We start from the raw sequence: 19,425 nt of genomic DNA, 5'->3' as shown, positions 1-19,425 counted from the left end.
CTGCAACTGTGGAGACAGCTTGAATCGACTAGGTTTGTGCTGTCCAACTAAGAAAGCCAAATGTGCAATTGTCGACTTGACCTTACTTCAAGGGCATAATTTAAATTTAGAAAGAAGCCCACTTAGGAAGTCCCCCATCACCACCACCATTTTTAATTATTTAATTTTTTTTCCAGCTTCTACAGCGATTTTTTTTCCTTTTAAAAACACAACCTCAGATTAAAGAGATGGAGGGAAAACTTTCAGGCTGAAAATATTTACCTCAGCAGTTAACAGGCCTAAACGCAGGGGCAGGAGGAATGTTTTCAGCTCCATCTTCGGATCCTCTAATAATGGCATTAATAAGGGGTGGGAATGCGTCTCCTGAAAAGGAAGGAATCCATTAGCACGAAAAGATAGAGCTCTTTTGATAACTTTTTTTTTTGATCAGTGGTAGCTTTGCCTCTCTCAGCCAGCGAATATGCATCTTCAAGCATCATCTGTGTGGGCAATATGCAAAACCATCTCTTCTCTCTCCCTGAAGACAGGATTGCAGTCGATAATAGCCTCTCTTGCTTTTTTTCGACATTTCTAGCTGATCTACACTTCACTTAAAACTGCAAGGATAATGTTTTGGACAGGTAATGGATTTTTGAGCTATTTCACTCAATTTGCCAGCTTTATGTGTCTACATTAAATAGTCTCATAAGAGAGCAGACATCAAAGAAGCAGTTGATACAAAACGACGTCAGCGTAATTGTTTAAAAAAGGGAAAAATGAGTAACTGTAACCCACATTTTTAATGATATTGCAAACTTACAGGCAGTATTCAAAACATGTAATCCAAGTCTTAAACGAGCCACCAAAAAAGAATCTTATGGGAAGAAATCTTGTGTTTTTTAAACTGCTTCTTCCCCCTCTCCAAACAGAGACCTTTTTAGTGGTATGTAGGCAACACTTGTTCTGTGGTTTTCTCTGCTGTTCTCTGTCTCAAAATGGCTTCTTTACAGACAAAGGAGAGCACTGTGCCGTGAAAAAGCTGCTGCGCCATAACTGGGTGAGGCTCAGGAGAGCGTTTTTTTTTTTTTTTTTTTTTTTAATCCGAGGGTAATTTCAACTGGAAGTAACCACAATAAGCGCCACTGGGGGGTGATTTATTTTTTATTTATTTAATCCAAAATGGTGGCTGCTTTTACACGAATATAAAAAGAGAAGAAAAGACGACAACTGCGTGTGAGGAAGGAAACTTTCATAAAACCGGCGTAGTCAGGCGGTCGGTTGCTAGGCTGACTCGCGCCGAGAGCTCGAGCGCATTCGTTGGAACCCCCTCCCCCTCCTACACACCGTTGCCATATAAGGTCACGAAGAATCCACTGCAGCGACAGCTCTGTTGTTTGGTATCTAGGCGAAAATAGCACGCAGCGTGCGCGTGATCTCTCGCTTCAAAGTCCAGCGGATCAACGGCTGCTTTACCAGATTAGACAAACATGACATGAACCTCTTTTTTTCGGTGAAGGAGTTAAATATACAGAAGGGGAGGGTCTTTATTCACGTACGTAAAATGGAAGGGGCCGCGGGGGGTCTCTAGATACACCTCTTTAGTTAAATGGTGCAGTCTTTCTCTATGTGTCAGTGTGCGTGTCAGAGGCCTGTTTTTCTTGTTATCAACTGCCGGCCCTAAGCTGCCGGGCGCGCGCATTCAGGTCACAGGGCTTCAATACCCTCCCCCCCTCTCTCTATGTTAAGCTTGTCCTTGCTCACAGCCAGCCCACGGTTACGGCATGTAGAGGGTTTTATGGATATGTTTAAAACAAACAACATAAAAGTGAAAATGTGACATTACTTTAGAGATGGATTTGCGATTAAATCGACACCCATTTGGTTACTTATAGGCCTTTTCTTTTTCTTTTTTCTGTTGTTAAAAAAAAAAAAAAAAAGCTTCCCGAGTGGGTTGTGCCCGTTCAGCGCTGCCGCTGACAGTCTGGAATATTCCACACAGAGAAGACTGGCCTTTTTCCCCTGCAGGACAGCTGTCTCTTTCTCTTCGGAGTGATAATATTTTGACAATTGTTCTTTCTTTATTAACTGATGAAAATGGGCTGTATGCGTGTGGATATGTAAGGACAATTTAATATCCTTTTAAGCCATATGTTATACTGCCAGTTACACCTTGTAAGTCAATCAAGCACTTTAAAAAATGTAACTTATTCAACATATTTCTTTTAAAATTTATTGCGCTAAATACTGTACAAAACTGACAGGTACACTGCTGTGTCTATTTTTTATGGCTTTTTGTACTTTCAGCTTTAAATCCCGACGGACTGAATCAAATCAAACATTCCTCGGAGTCGTGTTTTTCATTATTTATGGGCACAGTTGGCTTTTTCAAGGATTTTTTCCCCCTCTTCCCCGTGCAGAGATTGATTGGTACTGTAAAGGGGGAAAAAAAGCCAGATTTCTTCTTCTTAGCTCTTAAATATTTGCATATGTAGTGTATTGCTGTACTATTCCACATAATGATCTGTAACATACTCTCATTGCAAGTTTTATTACCTCTTGGCTGTGTGTGTGTTTGTGAGATGATGAAATAAATAGACTATGCATTAATTTTATTGTTTTCTTTTTATGGAAACTAAAAGGAGATTTTGTTGAATTTTTGGGCCCATCCTTAAAACTGTGCCTTAGCTGTGATGACACAATATATGGCATGTTTCACATGCTGTGGGGTGAGATTACTGGAGGAATTTTGAGTAGAAACACGTTTATCTTGTGCCAATTTATTCACATTTTAAGAATAGAATTTTTGAAATGGAGGAAGGGTGTCAGCCTTTTCTCTTAAAGGGACAGGTTGTTCACATTTTCAGCACTTCCATGATCCAGCTAAACATATCATTAAACATCCCTGGGTTTAATTTGACTTTTTAGTCCACGTCAGCATGTTTAAGTGTTTGGCGTTTTGTGATCATATATGGTTGTTCCCTGTGATCTGCTCTCTCCCGACACCCACAGTCACTGATAACCAATCATCTACACTGCCGAATGAAACACGTTCCCAAACCTGCTTTCTCACACTTTCTGCTGTGTTTGTCTTTTAATATCTAGCCACGTCAGTGTTTAGCTCTAGTTTGTAACACTCACCCTTGTGACAAGAAAATACACCCAAAACACTGGAAAATACAAAAATAAACTTTAAAAAAAATCCTCACGCCCTTGAAAAGATTCATCACATTATAAAAAAAAAAAGACCAAAAAAACCCCACATCCATAAACTGCACCCTGGGAAGAGAGAAAATAGTTTGTCCTGATGGTACCATCTGTGATGTCACAGCAGAGAAGCATTACTCACATCCTGCTGAGGACTCAAAATGATCACATGGTACAGAAAACACTTTAATTTTAAAGTAATATACAGTTATTTTGATCTAATCTGGAAGCGCTGGTGCTCAGATGCTCTGTTTTCTGTTTCAGATATATTAAATATTCTACCTGCAAGCTGCTTGCATGCTTCCTTAAGGTTCCAACTGTTATATCTTTCCAGCCTGACAGTGGAAAAGATAACCAAAACAGGCTTTTTACCTGGAAAAAGCTCACATTTAGATGGGTGCACCCAGTGACCCACTCAGTCTCACCAAGACAATGCTTCACACCTCCACAGGCAGGAGTCTAGAAACCTCTGTAGTGACAGCTGTCAGCGTCAACAAAAACCTGCTGATCCTGCATCAGTAGGATCAGCGTGAAAAGTGAGCATTTCTCAGTGTTATCCCTCGCACACACACGCCACACGGTCAGTGGGGGCAGTGCTTCAGACTGAGTACCCACCCAGAAAATGAAATACGCAAACACATTGCGGTAGAGGAAGTAGGAGCAGCCAGACTCAGTCGCTTCACATGTGTAATTCGGCGAGAGAGCGGCATGCTTTCAGTGAACAAGCTCATAATAGGAGAGGAGAGAAGTGGGGGGTCAATTGGAGGCAGACAGTGTGACAGGAACAGGAAGTGGTGAGCAGAGTGAGCTACCTGGTAAAACATGAGGCTTGGCTGTTCCTCACTCTGCCTGACACTCCCTGTAAATCATCTCAACCATTCAAAAAATAGACTCGCTAGGCTGTGTCATGTATTTAAGTTAAATCTGGAGGGAGCACCTGCGTGACACTTTGGAGGCGAGATGACACAAAACGGTGCCGGGAGCGGCACCACGAAAAAGGGAGATGAACTTAAAATTGTAATTGTGGGAGATGGAGGCTGCGGGAAAACATCTCTTCTGATGGTTTATGCCAAAGGTGATTTTCCAGAGGTAAGAAGAGCTCCCATGTCACTTTTCACTCATCACAGCTTTCTGAATTTATGAACGCAGTTCAGATGTGTGACTGTAACCTGTCACACCCAGCACTGTAAGCTGCCTTTCCAAAGATTAACGAGGCACACCTCTGAAACACTTCAAATCGGTATAAATGAAGGGATATATAAACATGACACTGTCTCTTAAAGTTGGAAATCTTTCTTTTTTGTGTGTCAAAAACAGAAGTATGCACCTTCAGTGTTCGAAAAATACACCACGACTATCACTCTCGGAGGAAAAGAGATAAAGCTCAACCTGTATGACACAGCCGGTAAGACAAAAAAAAAAAAAAAAATCAATGATCATCTCTGTGATTCAGGGTTCTTTTCTTCACTTAAATTTCACATTGTATGAGAAGACATCAGGGTTTATTTTTTAGCTCAGAGGCCACATTATTTGTCCTCTGGGTGGAATAAAACAGAAGTATTGTATCTAATCTAATGTGATTATCAAGCGAGTGGAAGAGAAACACCCTTTTATTTTTTTGCTTTTTAAGATATTAAAGTTCAACCACACTCCCATCTTGTGAATTCGGTTGTTATCTTCGTGCTCTGAGAAACACTGTAGAAGGAAGTAGTAAAGGTTGACGCTCATGTCAGAGCATCATCATCATGATATTTCAGGAACTGTCTAAAATATAAGTGTACTAAGCAGCTGTTAATATGAGGGTTTTTTTATAGGGTAAATAAACCAAACGAAACACCTACAATCAAGTAAATATCCAAAAACTTGACTGGAGTCTCAGATTAGACCCTCAAAACATTTTATGGACTAATTTTATGTATTTTTGCTTTGTCAAACCATTTAAATATATATTAATAACAGTATTTTATATGTTTTGAAACAGAGCACGTATGGCCAGCTGTACAGCGTCGACTTGCTAGTACCAAAATTAGATTCGTAAAGTGGTCAGCGTGACTCAAAAGTGACAGTTTTAACACATTTCCATGTTATCTGAAGAGCTTTTTTAAGAAGACATTTCATTGTCAGGAAAAGCCACGGCAGTCTGGTCTGTCAGCTTATCTGCTGTAGGGTGCCTTACATCAGCTGCAGAGGAAACTGAAGCCAGGATGTGGTTTCTTATAGCCACCATAAACTTTGTAGCATTTTTATGTTTAGACTGTTGCATTTAAAGCAGAATATTTGTTCTTTTGTTTCTTTAGACGCACACACAGAGTTTTGTAGCGTATGGGCGTATTCACACTTCTACATTTATCGGCTAACCCATATTTCTTGCCCTTCTCCTTTCAGGACAGGACGACTATGATCGACTGAGGCCACTTTCGTACCAAGAAGCTAATCTGGTTCTAGTCTGCTTTGATGTCACAAACCCAACCAGCTATGAGAACGTCCTGATAAAGGTGATCCTTTTCTATTTTACAATAAGTGTTAACAATGAGCCAAGTTACTCATGCAGGCACAGGAATGTCGCCAAACGTTCTTGTTTTTTTGTTTAAGATCCAGTTTACGATTAATCATTAATCACCTGGTATGTTGGTGCTGCCTTGCATTGTCTCGTATATTATTAACTCTTATGTTGTGCAAGCCTTCATGTGAGCAAGGATTACAATACAGGACCAATCAGTGCTGCAAACAAACAGAGTAATGCCAAATAATTCAAAAATCTAATAGGGGAAATAACAGACATGTACTGTATCACACCGTTAAACTCCCTATTCTGTTTGCCTAGTGGTACCCAGAGGTGAAGCACTTCTGTCGGGACACGCCAGTCATCCTGATTGGCTGCAAGACTGACCTCAGGAAGGACAAAGAGTGTGCCAGGAAGCTGAAGGCTATGAATCTGGCTCATGTCACTTACATGCAAGTAAGAAGCGAACCATGCAGACGTTCACCGATCTCTGTAAACATGTTTTCACTGATGTTACAGGATACAAGAGCATGCACGCTAACCAGAACCCATCACCACATCTAAAAGCTACAGAGTTCCTTCAGATACATGTTTTTTCCTTCTTCCTTTACTGATCGTTGTCTTCGCAGCTTTACAGTCTAATTCTTGCTTTTTTCTAAAACTTGCTTTGATTTTTGTTCATTTTTCACCCAGGGTGAGGAGACTCGCCAGCACATGAACGCAGAGCTCTACCTCGAGTGCTCGGCGAAGTATCAGGAGAACGTGGAAGACGTTTTCAGAGAGGCAACGAAGAGGGCTTTGGCCTTCAACCGAAAACAGAGGAATAACAAGAGGAAGAAGAAATGTATCATTTTGTGAAAGTTTTTTTTTTTTTTTTTTTTAAAAAGGACAAAAAGCCACAAGAACCCTCTTCTTCAGTGAGACAGATTGTGCTCAGTGTCTTGCAGAGATTGAAAGTTGGGGGCCTGCACATGATCCTTCAGTGTTACAAGGAAATGAGTGATGACACAACAGGAAAGACAATTTTGCAAGTTGCAACGTGGAGCTTGAAACACCCTCTTTTGGAGGGTTTTACTTTCATATGTTATGTCTGGTATTTTTATGTATTTTCTTCTTCCTGAGGAATTTTGTACTCTCTCTACTTTTGTACTGTTATTTTACCAAAAACATATTTATTGGAGGCACCGAGTTATTGTTTGTATTGTGATGTAGCTTTTACAATCTAAAGGAGTGAAGGAGAAGAAAAAAAAAAAAAACAAAAAAACAAAAAACCCAACTCACGACTGTTAGGTTGTTTTGTGGCCGTCAGTCTGAAGCACGACTCTTAGCTTTACCAATAGCGCCCACTAGAGTTGAAAAACCATAACGCGTTAGAGCGGCTGCACAGTTTATTTAGGCTTTTATCACAGGTTGGACTGAAACAATGTAATGAATACAGTGAACACCTGTGAGAACAAGAAAAAACGAGTTACTGTTCTTAATCAGGTGCTGATTTAACCATAACGGACACATGAAAAACTCAGGGAGCAAATTGCATTCTTGAAAAATGGCTACGTACAATTTTTCTTTGTGTTAAAGACAAAGTGTTTTAATCACATCAGATGTGATCAATTTCCCTCAAAAAAAAAAAAAAAAAAAAAAAAAAAAAAAAAGTACACAGACACTGAGATTCTCTCCAGGAGCATGATTGCACAAGACATGACACAATCAATGAAACCATTTTCACAAAACAAGTGGTTTTTTTTGTCCCCTCCCCCATCCCATGAATAAAAAGTAAGGCATCAGAGAAAACTGTGTGAAGCAAAGTGAAAGGTCTCACCATAAATTAATTCAAATATTATAGGGTATATGGGTCTGTGGAATTAGAAAAATAATTGAAAACATTAAAAAAAATTCATAATCAGTCTCACAGTACTGGTGCCAATAGCAGCATTTAATCAAAACATTTCTCCAACATGTAACAAAACGGGAACTCAGAACAGTAATTTGAACCATCTTCCCCAAAAACTGTGTCGCTAAATGTTATGTGCGTCTTCTTGGGATTAAAAAAAAAAAAAAAAAAAAGTTATGGCTTTTGAAACCGCTGCTTTCAAAAAGACAAACAATGTAGTGCTCCCTTTGTAGTCCCAACTCATCTGGAAACAAAACAGTGACAGTAAAGACAGAGCAGCTGCTCTCACTCGAGACAGCAGAGGGATTCTTTTTTTCTTCCACCCTTTCAGATAATTCTCAATACTCAAGTATCAGCTTGATATATATATTTTTTTTAAGCTTTGGACCTACATTTGAGATTTTCAGGACCTAAAGACTAGCAGTAAAAATAATATCACACAACAGGGAGATGAGACAAAAAGGTGGTGGTGAAGTACAGCCTCAAACTGAAAGTGATCAATTTTTTCGGGAGACGTTTTGATCATCATTACTTCACAGAAGTATGAAGCATGTGTGTGACAGACGTTAGGTCTTCAAAGGCAAACTATTTTCTGTTCTGTTAAACGATGCTACCTTCCCTCATTACTTGCATATGATTTGAACAGAGGCTCTCCGCTAAGGTTCATGCACAGACACAAACACCCAAATAAACGCACTCTTTCCACACACACACACACACACACACACACACACACACACACACACACACACACACACACACACACATCAGGTGAACGTCACTTTGTGATGTGCCCATATGAACATCAACACAGTCATACATATGTAAAAACATGTTTGTCAGAAACTTTGGCCGGATGCTGCTGCCCGAGACAAAACGGTGGCTTCAGCCTCGTCGTCTCGACCTGATCACACTCTGTTCAGTCCATCAAGCGATTGTGCGTGTTACTTCAAAATGACTGGCCATTGAAGATGCCTCGCTGAGGTTATTCTCAGTCAGTTTTTTGGACCTTCTCCGGGTTTTTCTGAACTTTTTGGTGGACGACTTTTACCGTGGTGAGAAAGTTTCCCAGGAACAGGACGAGAAATGTTAGAGCCAGCATGAATACCTAAAAGAAGAAAAAAGGGTTACAAGTCATGGCATGTGCAGCTGTGCGTCTTTCAAACAGGACACGAAAATGAAGACGACTGTTCTAAAACGCATCATTTCCTAACACTTGTGTTCGCAGACGGTTCTTGCTGTGATGAGGAAAGTGCAGGCACAGCGCGAGCAAAGTTCAACAGATTGTAGGCGACACTGAACATGGCACAGTTATTAGTGTCAGACTGGGACTTTCCCGCACAACCATCTCTGGGGTTTACAGAGAATGGTCCGAAAACAGAGAATATTCAGTGAGCGGCACTTCTCTAGGTTAAAAAGCCTTCATGTCAGAGATTAGAGGAAATGAGACGGAGGATGAGACTCTGATGGTAGGGTCAGAATTTGTAAATATAACTCTGAATACGACCCCAAATGTGGCCTTAGCTTATACTGCTACCAAATATACATGAGGAATGTACAAATGAGATCCAAAAGAAGCGTCTCAAACATTTTCCTCTTACATAAAATTATCTTTGAGCTCTGCTTCAACATGTCGGTTTGACATTTAAGCACTTGAACTGCAAATGCGATCCTTACCTGCCACTCCTTACAATCCTCATGGCTTGCCAAGCGGAACAAGGTCACAGAGTTGTACAGCTGCCAAAACTGAAAGAAGAGGAGGCATCATCTTTCATGATGTTGCTGCACAGACACATGTTTCTTTTAAAAAACGCCAGGCCATTTTATGCTCTTAATGCCCAGTGAGGATCTTGTGCAGTCCTCCTGAAAAGTGCAATCGAGCAATAGAAGTTTTATATTGGATACAAGTAGAAAAAACATGAAAACTTACATGGCCAAAAAATAGAAAAGGCAAAAGAAACGTGAGTCCCCTCCACATCCAAGATTGAAATCCCTCTGCAGAGACAGAAAAACAGTCACTTGTCATGTTTTGTTTTTTTGGAGTGCTCTCACTCCGATTTCACTGCTCAACAGCTTGACGTTTGAGATGTTTGAGGAAGCAGATCTGTGTCATCGGTGCTCCAGCGTGTTGGGACATCTGTGACCCTGCACGCTGATGTTAACAACTGCCCCCATCTCTCACCCATCCCCCATTTCCCCCACCCAGACACGATGTTGCAGATGACTCAAACAACTGAAATGGTTATCATCAAAAATAGCTTACCCACTGTGAGGTCCAGCTGATTTCTCTCTCCCAAAGCTCGCAGCCTGTATAAGCAGCCGCTCTGGTAGTAGTACTGAAGGAACTGAACAAAGCCTGGAGGAACAAAAAGATTAAAAATAATTATTCATCGCTGCACTTTGTAACCACGTTCTTATTGTAGAGCACTGATGGCAACAATAACAATCAACAAACTGCAGCTCTCCATGTGAAGTTTGGCTCAAAACCACAAGTTCTACATTCGGTTGAATCTGTCAGGCAGACTTTTTTTTTTTTTTTTTTTTTTTTTTTAAATTATTACGCTTTCAAACATTTGACTTGTCATCCAAAACCCTGACCAGAGAGCACCCTCACAGAGTTGACACCTCATGATATACATAGCAACAAGTACAACCGCCAGTGTGTCACATGAATTCCCTTCTATACTCAGGAGAAGACATATTTCCACAAACTGCTTAACAACGGCTGATGAAGCAGCTACAATCTCATCATTTTCCATCACTGTTAAATAAACTGCTCTTTGTTATAGTCCGGTTAGTTTTTAGGCCTTTCTACAACCTTATTAAATCCAACTATCAACTTTAAATCATCTGTATTATTAAAGCTCTTATTTAAAAAGGTTCTCACCAGGAACCTTTTTACAGACATTTACAGCAAGTTCTGCAAATACAGATCAAATCTAATCCCAGACTACAACAAAGATTTAATGAAGCTCTTCACTGACAGCTTTTTATTTGTGTACCTCAGCTCAATCCAGTTGTATGGCTCCATCCAATGACTTGTACAGTTTAAGAGTAAATATACAGACACATAATACAAAGAGACACGGTTTGCAAGAGCAGTTGCAGACACACTAATAAATCTTAGCTGCCTACAAATGGAAAGGAAAAGTATTCAAATCCAGTTTTTCCAACATCATTGTGAACATGAGATACTGTGACATGACTTTCTAACTACTGTATTTCTTTGTAGTACAAACTTGTAAGTAGGGATGGGTACCGGTGTCCGGTGCCATCATGGCACCGGTTCTGACATAAACGGTAGTAACCAGACCGAAAAGCAGCGCACATTTCGGTGCTTTATTTCGGTGCTTTTTTTTCCTGAGCTGTGATACACTTCTAGCCAATCATTTTACGTTTCCGAGGATAGTAGGCGGGTCCAGGTACGTGCGTTCTTTTAGAGCAGAGCTACAGATTAAAAATGTCCAAGGCGAAGCGGTCATAAGTCTGGCTGTACTTCACAGCAAAATATGCAAACTCAGCAACCTGCAACAAGTGCTTTAAGGTGATACTGTGATACTGTCAAAGGAGGTAACACCTCAAATCCGATGAAACACCTGGCGACGCATAGCGGGTTTTTTTAAAAGCCCAGAAATGCGCCGTATGATAGCTTGCTGCGAGACCTCACACCGAGCACATCTACTGTGCGTGGGTTGCCTGTTATTGGACCCGGAGTTAGCAATATCCCCCAAAAACACGAAGAGGAGAGTCCTGGCCCCTAGCCCTGTCAGTGTAGCAGAAATGATGACGGATGATGATGCAGCAGCAGCCGTTCTTCTCTGCGTGAGTAGCTTAATGTTGTTCGCGTGTAATTTACGTTTAGTAGGCTAACCACGTTATTACATTAATGCATGTAAGGTGAACTAGCAAACATCATCATAGCTACATGCGGCTGTCTTCTTGTTTGATGGCAGATACTCCCTTCACCCTGGCCAAAAAGGCTAAAATGACCAAAGAAAAAGTGGAAAACAGTTAAACATGAGAGGTTTTGGACAAAGTTTGTGTTTTTTCCATTGTTTAAGCACTGCTTCCAGCCAAGAGTGATACCATATATGCCCCATAGCTGCAGAAAAGGCTAACATTGTTATCTTTTTACAAAAAACCAGCTGAACATGAGAGGTTTTTGGACCAATTTTGTGTTCTCCAGTCTTTAAGCACCGGTTTGAGCACCGTTTGAGCACCGGCACCGTTTCAAAAGTACCGATTTGGCACCGGTATCGGATAAAACCTAAACGATACCCATCCCTACTTGTAAGTCATCACCTTTAAGTGCTGCCCCATCCTGAAGTCATTCAAAGTTTTTGTTTTATTGGGGGGTTATGTAACAAATTTGGTTTTGCAAGTGACCTGACCTTGCCCTCTTCTGGCACAGTGTGGCATCACACCACAGTGTGACTGCATGTGAGCGTCTGACATGGGAACATTCGAGGGAAAATAGTGATGAAAGCATCTGAAGTTTGTTTTACCCCCTCTGGGTCCTCAACTAGAGCTTTGATTTACAGAGTGTGTGTGTGTGTGTGTGTGTGTGTGTGTCTCCCCTTTTTTTTTTTTTTTTTTTTTTTTTAAATATTGAAATCCCAGATTTAGACCTTAAGCTCAAGTGCATCTTCTCTCTCCATGCACAGTTTTATGCAATAATTGGCTGAAGGGCAGAAATTATTATTTTCATCCCTTAAATATCACAAAAGCCAAATAAAATGTGATAGAAGCACCTCCAGTCTGACAATTTGCTTTTTAATATTTCTTTTTGTTTACTTCCGCAAATAATCAAAATATATTTGTCTCCGTCTCCAGGAAGACACTCGTATTGCCAACTATTGATGCAATTGGTAGTCATTTCTTTGGCACTGCGACAGCATGGTGCCTCAAATGTGATGCAGTGTGGCAATGTTTGACGAAACAACAGAAAACCATGTGAAATGCATTATTTGTTATGAGGTTCCTTATAACAAACAGGAAAGGCTTTCATGCTTAAAACCCCTTTTTTTAAACTGAGGTTTAAGTCAACCCTAAGTACTTTTAGTACTGTACTTCATCTATACTTTTCAGTGGTGTGCCCAGATTGCTCTGCTGTCATGATGTAACTGAGCTGTTTATGTTGGACTTTGAACTATTAAATCTTGAACTGTTGCTTTTAAAGAAGCGCAGGAAGGGGAGTTGGAAAAACAGAAGAATACCTGCTGAAGTTCTGAGCAGCAGAATGAGGAAAGGTGAGAGATTTAAGAGACTTTGACTGTGGGATGGTTGTTTCTGCCAGACGAGCTTGTCTGAATATTTCATAAACTACTCAGCTGCTCTGATTTTGCCCACATAACCATCTCTAGAGTTTACAGAAAATGGTCCAAAAACGAGACAACACCCCATGTGAAAGCTCAAATAACCTCAAACTGGTTTCTTAAAAATCACAAAGAGTTCACTCTACTCAGATTACCTCCAAAGTCATCAGATCTCAGTCTAATAGAGGACCTTTGATTTATTGGAACTGGAGTTTTGCATCACATATGTGCAGCTGACAAATCTGCAGCAACTGTCAATATGGAGCAAATGATTCGAGGACCATATTGAATCTTACATGTCATGAAGAATTCTGATCTGAACGCAAAAGGGTTCCCAACTTGGTACTAACATCTGTATCTAATAAAGTGGCCAGTGAGTGTAAAAAAATAAGCTAATTTAGCACCACTAAGTAAATGAATTAATCTCATGGATTCATCTTACTTTGATAGATGGAGAAGGCAAGAAACTGGCTCCTGAACATCTGATACATAGCTCCTTCTGGCCTGAGGAAAGAAAAGACCAACTCATTCACATTTCCCAAAATAAAAACAACACAATGCTGAATCAACAAAGACAATATCTCACCATGTCAGCATAACACCTGACAAGAAGGTGGAGACATAATGGTGAGACACCCACCACCCTTTGATCCTGAAAAGAAAAAAGGAGGAACTTGAAAATTTTCCCAACTAAAAATCTTCCATAGACAAAGGCTTTAATTTAAAAATAACCCACTAAAGGATAAATGCTCCGATAGTAGCAACACACCTGGAGCCGTTGTTTATGAGGATGCTTTCCCTTATGGTCAATGTGCAGTAGTACCACACCAACAAGAAGTTGAAGATTTCATCAGTGACCCTAAACAAGGCAGAAAACAAATAAATAAGAAGCCAATCCTTAATAAAATAACACCACCAGTCATGCTTTGAGGGGGAGGTAGGTTATCTCACCGACAGTTTAGAAAGAAGAGGCAGGTTATTGCTCCGAACATCAGGATTATTGTCATGTAAAGCTTGAACTTCTCATACTCGTCTTTGTAGGCAAATCTTTGTACATAAACGGAAGAAAGAGATGATAAGAGACTGACATAAAAAACAATCTGAACCCACAGCGGGAACCTGCTCCTGAGGCTAAAAGGTGACACATACTTTGCCTGGTTGCTGAGAAGGGTTACATTCACGTTGCCCAGGACCAAATTCAAGTATAGTCTGAAAATGAAAAGCATGCAAGTTAATGAAATAAAGCTTAGTGATTACAGCAGATCTCTCACTAACAACAAATAGTACTCACCCATTTTTCTTTGGCAAATATGCTTCCATGTCAAAGAAAACATTTTCTTTATCTTTTATTTGTGTTTTGATGTCAGTTATTAGTTTCAGCTCTTTCTCGTCACACGTCTGTGCGCACCTGTAAGGAAAGCAGAAGGGCAAAAAGAGAAAAGACGAAGGATACTTTTCACTCTCCATGATATCACCGAAATCAAAACCAGATCATTTAAGTGCTTATTTTAGTCGTGGGAAACCGTCGACTACTTGCTTGACTATTTTTATAGCAGGTGTACTTACTTGGTTAAACTGTGCCTCAAGTCTTTCAGACATTTCCTCTGTTTACTGATGGCGTTGCTGCAAGTTGCTTGAAGACTGGTGAGCTCTTCTAGTTTTTGTCTGTATATTTTGTGAGTTTCCTGTGAATAAATTAAATACATGTCTGGTTAGAAACATCTGCTGAAATGCAGAAATAAGGATTAAGCACAACCAGCTAGGACTTAAAGATAAATACAGCCACAACTGAATCAAAATACAAATACAAAGAAAAGCCAGTGGGTGTTTACAGATTAACTTCAACTGAAATTTGTCATATTCCCTTGAAAACCTTGTTTGATAGAATAAAAATGCATTATTATCCCACACAAGTCTTTGCCAAGCTTTAAAAAACAAACAAAACAACAAAAGATGAAACTTTTGGCTCATAGTCTCTTTCAGCAGTAGTGGAAAAACTGTCCAACCTTTCTGTATGAAGACAAACCGCAAATTCCACAAGATTTTTTAGTAAAATAAATACTCAGGTTTACTTGCGCTCGTAGCTACACTGTCATCACTTTCTCCCCATCAAAAAGCATGAAGCATCTGACACACAGACACACACACAGACACACACACAGACACACACACAGACAGACACACACACACACAGACACACACACACACGTCTTTTACCTGACAGCTTCAATAAGAATTATAAATTAATTAAAAGTAAATTATATCATTTGGAAATATGAACTGCAGTTCAAACAATTAGTAGACTTCAAAATATAAATAGAAATGTCCTGGCTAAACACTGAAAACTGATGACACACCCATATATAGTCATGCTTCTAAGTTTAAGTTCTTTTATCATTAATTACATACCCATTTTTATTAATCCTATTTATTTATTCATTCTGTTCATTTATTGTCATTTTAATCCTAAGAGAAAGTACAATGAAAGTTTGCCTATGTATAATGACAATAAAAGTTCATTCATCCATTCATGCTGAGAGTGACTCACTATCCTCTGAATCTTTGAGCCTTTAATACTCTGTTCTTCAGTGAAACAGTCCCCGTAAGCGGATCCTATTGTCATACATGTAAACTACATGTAAGTTTGCTAATCAGGGGTCAGATTCCTATCCCCCTTTGTTCAACCCCCTTTGTTGTACCTCCATCCATCCAGCACACCATCACAAAAGCAGGACTGATCTCTTCAGCAGAGAACAGTAATTGTTTAATACTTGTCCTATGAGTGTCCTTATGATGAAATAATTCAAAGTTAGCGACACTACAAAAAGTAGGGAGAACTCCCCAGCAATTAATAGGTAAAAGAAAGCAATCTACATGCAGCTCTCATTTGTTGTGTTTCAGCATTCTTTGTTTTATCACATGATCATTTCCTGACATCAGTTATGATGAGGCAAATGGCCTGTTAAAAGAATGGGTTATACCAGTCAGCCAGTACTGAGCACACGATCTAAGTACACGTCCATTCAAACTGACACGAAAACGATGCAAAATCTGTTTTAAATTCTTCTATGGGTCTGGCACCAGTCTCTCTCTCTCTCAGAGGTCACATAATCATCATATACAGATAAACATAAGTCAGATGCTATGCAGCTGGCCTCCTGGTCCCAAGATCTATACACACAGGAGGAATCAGCTTTTAGCCATCGTGGCCCCAGTGTCTGAAGGTGAATGACTCCACCTCAGTGGCAATTTAAAAAACCCTTGACTTTTGTTTTTTAATTGAAGTGGGCTCAATATTTCTGTACGTGTTAAAGCTTTACGACATTTTTCTTTTATCGTTTCAAAATTTGTTTACACATTTGTTTATAGTTGTAAAAGTTTAGTCAAAATATGTGTATTAACATTCTCTAAAGAACTGCAGCTGTTTGAAAGATGTAAATAAAGCTGAAATATAAAAGCTATAATATGAACGGGAGGCGGTTTCTGCTCAGTTTCAGATCCACGTGTGCACAAACTGTGAGGTGTCTCAGAATCAGAGATTTTAGGCGAACAATACAGTTTCTTATCTTCATGTTGTTCAAAGTTAGCAAACTATGGCTAACGTGAGCTAGCGTGTCAACTTCACGATGGCTGCTGATGTCCCCAAGGACTCCTAAATAAATCACCCAAGCCAAAGACCCAGAAACTAATTTGTGAAGCCACTTTAACCTCTACCTCAACTTCGGTAGCAATGATTTAAAATTAGTCAATAGCACAACAATGCAGTGTGCGGTTAGCTAAGTTACTGTATCTGCTTATTAGCAGCAAAGCACATTAGCCCTAAGAAGACTATTGCTAATGTTAGCGACTACAACACAGCGATGTTACAGTAAAGTCAGAAAAATTATAAAACGCACGGCAAATATATTGCATCCCTCGGATACTGCTGCCAACAGCGCACTTATTGGCTCGATGCTCGGTTTACGGATGACCTGAGAATGAATGGCGAATAGGAAAGAGCTAGACAAACTGCTACAGAACCCTGCATGTCCTCGACGGCACGCTAGCACAAATTATACTATACTCGTTTAAGAGTTTTCAGTCACCTGTAATTGTTGATATTCCTCATCAATTTCCTCCCACTCCGCCTGAAACCTCGGCTTGGACATTGCAGTGTTGTAGCTTATTCGGCGAAGAAGACTCTTTCACAAGGCTTTTCACCCACGGGCTGCTCCTGCTCCGGCCACTCAGGCGAGTTTTAACTCTTGTGCGGAGCATGCGCACTTCGTAAACCGCCGTGATGACCAAACACTGTGGTTTAACCACGGTTGAAGCCATCAAACAGTAAATAAAAAAAACTAACGGCAGATAAATAAAACATGACTTGTGGATTAAAAATGACACCCAAACATGTTAAACTCGAATTTTTAAATGGTCTCCCAATTACATTTATAAGTCACCAATAACTGTACACATTGCTGTTGCTAGGATACAGCATACAAACTTGCTCGCCTGCTGCTGCTGGTCACCAGGGAAGCTGTGTACGGCTAGTCGTGTAACATGTTTTCTGGATTTCTTCGGTAAATTAATGGCTTTTGTTTGGCAAAGTTTGCAAGCGGATTCAGTTTCAGTAAGTTATCCGCTTGGAAACTCCGCGAAGGTACAACTACTTTGCTATTTTGCTTTTCCACGTTTCTATTTTACTTGTAATGCTAACTAAGCTGGAGAGCTTAACTAGTTTCCTTAGATTACCTTGTGGCTACTTTTCATATTCTGAATTAGAAAATACAGTTTTGATATACAATTAGACATCATGGAAAAGTGTGTTTAAAATACTGTCAATTCCTAATTAAAACCTCAAAGAAGGGCAGTGTTTTTTGTTGTTGTTGTATGAATTTGGTGATACGTACTGCTTAATGGGTATGGAAGCTTGTTTGTGCCACCAACAAAACTTTTTTTTTTTTTTTGACATCTATCAAGTCAAAAATGTATGTTAGGTATCTCAAAAAATAAAATATCAATTTACTAACTCAAACATGACAAAATAATTTTAAAGTTTGAGTTATTAAGTCAGATTTTGAGACAATAACTTTAGATTTTGACTTATGGGTGGCAAAAAATACAAATAAAAATATTTGTTTTCATTTTCAGTGGCAGAAAGACAGCAAACATGTATTTGTTTTTTTAAATTTCATTCTAATGCTTACAGGTTTCATCAAGCTACAACTAGCAATGCCATTTCTCAAAAGACCTCCAACTAGTCCCCCATTGTCAACACTGCTGGACATTAAATCACAGAAATGTGGACTACGACACACAGTTTTCTCAGCCAGTGGAAACGAATACACCGGGGAGTGGCAGAACAATAAGAAGCATGGTGAGATATAGTTTGTCGTCAGCTTCCACTCAACTCCTGAGAGGTTCGAAGTATAGTGCAGCTGTCATGTTTGCTTGTTTGTTTATTTATTTTTATAAGGCAAGGGAAATCAGGTTTGGAAGAAGTCTGGTGCCATTTATAATGGAGAGTGGAAATTCGGAAAACGTGACGGGTATGGTACCTACAGCATTTTACTCCCAGAATCAAAGAAGTATGTAAAGAAGTACTGTGGTGAATGGACAGATGGAAAGAAGCATGTATGTATCTGCCATAATGTTTCACATGCACGCTACAAGACATATCGGTATGTATGGTCAGTGATGTACTTGTCCGGCTTCTCAGGGGTATGGCACATACTTTTACAAAAACTCATCAGTGTACGAGGGGGAGTGGAGCGAGGACCAACGGAGTGGCTGGGGAAGGATATACTATGCAAATGGAGACATCTATGAGGGCAAGTGGCTGAAGGATAAGAATCATGGAGAAGGAATCTTTATATTTTGTAAGAGAAAATTTTCTATACATGCATGTGAATCAAAACTAGATTATAATTTGGATGTTATAATGCGACTTTCAAATTTTTGCTTAAGCAAATGGAAACAGGTATGAAGGTAGCTGGCGAGAGGGGAAGAAGGATGGTCATGGAAAGTTCTACTACTGTGACAAAGGCCAGCTTTATGAAGGCCTTTGGGTGGATGGAGTGCCAAAATGTGGGACCCTGTCTGATTTTGGGAGAGATGGCGCACCAATGCCTGCAAAATATCAGATTCCAAAGGTACAGCGTTGCTTCTGACTGTTACAGCCATGGATCAAAATTAAATTACACGACTAATTACATTACACTGCTTACATGACATAATCATATGAGCACTGACAACAAAGCCCTGTTCCATTTGTACTACTGTGCATGAAAGCATGCACTTATCTTCTATTTTCAGGTACACCTGATCGATACTCAGCTGGTTTTAAGGGAAGCCGAATCAGCTTACCTTGGCCGGTTCTGATAAACAACAAGAGGATCAAGAGCAAGTTTCCACTTCACCGCATGCTTGCTGATAAAGAATAAAAAAAAAAAAAGCATAATGGGTTCGCAGCATGTATCCATTTTGTCACAGATTATTTGTCCTTGTCAGAGGGGCAAAATCCTTTAATCATCCATTAATGTGACAAATTTATC

At 39.8% G+C, this 19,425-nt stretch overlaps 3 protein-coding genes across 7 annotated transcripts; 2 read left to right on the top strand and 1 right to left on the bottom strand.

The window, feature by feature from the left end:
* The first annotated feature begins 3,408 nt into the window (after positions 1-3,408).
* Positions 3,409-6,564, top strand: rhof (ras homolog family member F). Its single transcript, XM_085279528.1, has 5 exons — positions 3,409-4,272; positions 4,501-4,588; positions 5,569-5,678; positions 6,008-6,142; positions 6,380-6,564. The coding sequence occupies exons 1-5, from the start codon at positions 4,144-4,146 to the stop codon at positions 6,542-6,544; spliced, it is 627 nt and encodes a 208-aa protein (XP_085135654.1). The 5' UTR covers positions 3,409-4,143; the 3' UTR covers positions 6,545-6,564.
* Positions 6,565-7,061: 497 nt separating this feature from the next.
* Positions 7,062-17,268, bottom strand: tmem120b (transmembrane protein 120B). The gene is made up of 12 exons (XM_085279521.1): positions 16,978-17,268; positions 14,459-14,577; positions 14,184-14,300; positions 14,042-14,101; positions 13,844-13,939; positions 13,662-13,751; positions 13,479-13,544; positions 13,335-13,396; positions 9,841-9,933; positions 9,508-9,572; positions 9,255-9,323; positions 7,062-8,685 (listed from the first exon to the last, which is right to left on the bottom strand). The coding sequence occupies exons 1-12, from the start codon at positions 17,038-17,040 to the stop codon at positions 8,569-8,571; spliced, it is 1,017 nt and encodes a 338-aa protein (XP_085135647.1). The 5' UTR covers positions 17,041-17,268; the 3' UTR covers positions 7,062-8,568.
* A 74-nt stretch (positions 17,269-17,342) lies between these two features.
* morn3 (MORN repeat containing 3) lies at positions 17,343-19,331 on the top strand. Of its 5 annotated transcripts, none has more exons than XM_085279523.1 (6): positions 17,343-17,451; positions 18,081-18,248; positions 18,348-18,505; positions 18,591-18,750; positions 18,839-19,023; positions 19,163-19,331. In XM_085279523.1, the coding sequence occupies exons 2-6, from the start codon at positions 18,104-18,106 to the stop codon at positions 19,250-19,252; spliced, it is 738 nt and encodes a 245-aa protein (XP_085135649.1). In that variant the 5' UTR covers positions 17,343-17,451; positions 18,081-18,103; the 3' UTR covers positions 19,253-19,331. The 5 variants fall into 5 exon arrangements, with proteins under 5 accessions (XP_085135649.1, XP_085135650.1, XP_085135652.1 ...); XM_085279524.1 differs by having other exon boundaries at positions 17,355-17,501; XM_085279526.1 differs by having other exon boundaries at positions 17,364-17,451; positions 19,187-19,331.
* The last annotated feature ends 94 nt before the right edge of the window (positions 19,332-19,425 follow it).

This window comes from Mchenga conophoros, linkage group LG7 (assembly GCF_057382185.1).
Source record: "Mchenga conophoros isolate Kocher_MC1m ecotype Shallow Benthic linkage group LG7, M_conophoros_male_GT1.1, whole genome shotgun sequence".
Classification (NCBI taxonomy): Eukaryota; Metazoa; Chordata; class Actinopteri; order Cichliformes; family Cichlidae; genus Mchenga; species Mchenga conophoros.
Note: the sequence above shows the minus strand (reverse complement) of the source record. Positions and strands in the feature narration are given on the sequence as shown.

What these genes read in the sequence shown, in the direction of transcription:
- rhof (XM_085279528.1), top strand. Translation starts at nt 4,144, where the DNA reads ATGACACAAAACGGTGCCGGGAGCGGCACCACGAAAAAGGGAGATGAA. An exon ending in CAACCTGTATGACACAGCCG is followed by an intron (nt 4,589 to 5,568) that starts GTAAGACAAAAA and finishes TTCTCCTTTCAG; the next exon opens with GACAGGACGACTATGATCGA. An exon ending in CTCATGTCACTTACATGCAA is followed by an intron (nt 6,143 to 6,379) that starts GTAAGAAGCGAA and finishes TTTTTCACCCAG; the next exon opens with GGTGAGGAGACTCGCCAGCA.
- tmem120b (XM_085279521.1), bottom strand. Translation starts at nt 17,040, where the DNA reads ATGTCCAAGCCGAGGTTTCAGGCGGAGTGGGAGGAAATTGATGAGGAA. An exon ending in TTGAGGCACAGTTTAACCAA is followed by an intron (nt 14,301 to 14,458) that starts GTAAGTACACCT and finishes CTTTCCTTACAG; the next exon opens with GTGCGCACAGACGTGTGACG. An exon ending in TATTTGCCAAAGAAAAATGG is followed by an intron (nt 14,102 to 14,183) that starts GTGAGTACTATT and finishes TTTCATTTTCAG; the next exon opens with ACTATACTTGAATTTGGTCC.
- morn3 (XM_085279523.1), top strand. Translation starts at nt 18,104, where the DNA reads ATGCCATTTCTCAAAAGACCTCCAACTAGTCCCCCATTGTCAACACTG. An exon ending in GGACAGATGGAAAGAAGCAT is followed by an intron (nt 18,506 to 18,590) that starts GTATGTATCTGC and finishes CCGGCTTCTCAG; the next exon opens with GGGTATGGCACATACTTTTA. An exon ending in CAAAATATCAGATTCCAAAG is followed by an intron (nt 19,024 to 19,162) that starts GTACAGCGTTGC and finishes TGTGCATGAAAG; the next exon opens with CATGCACTTATCTTCTATTT.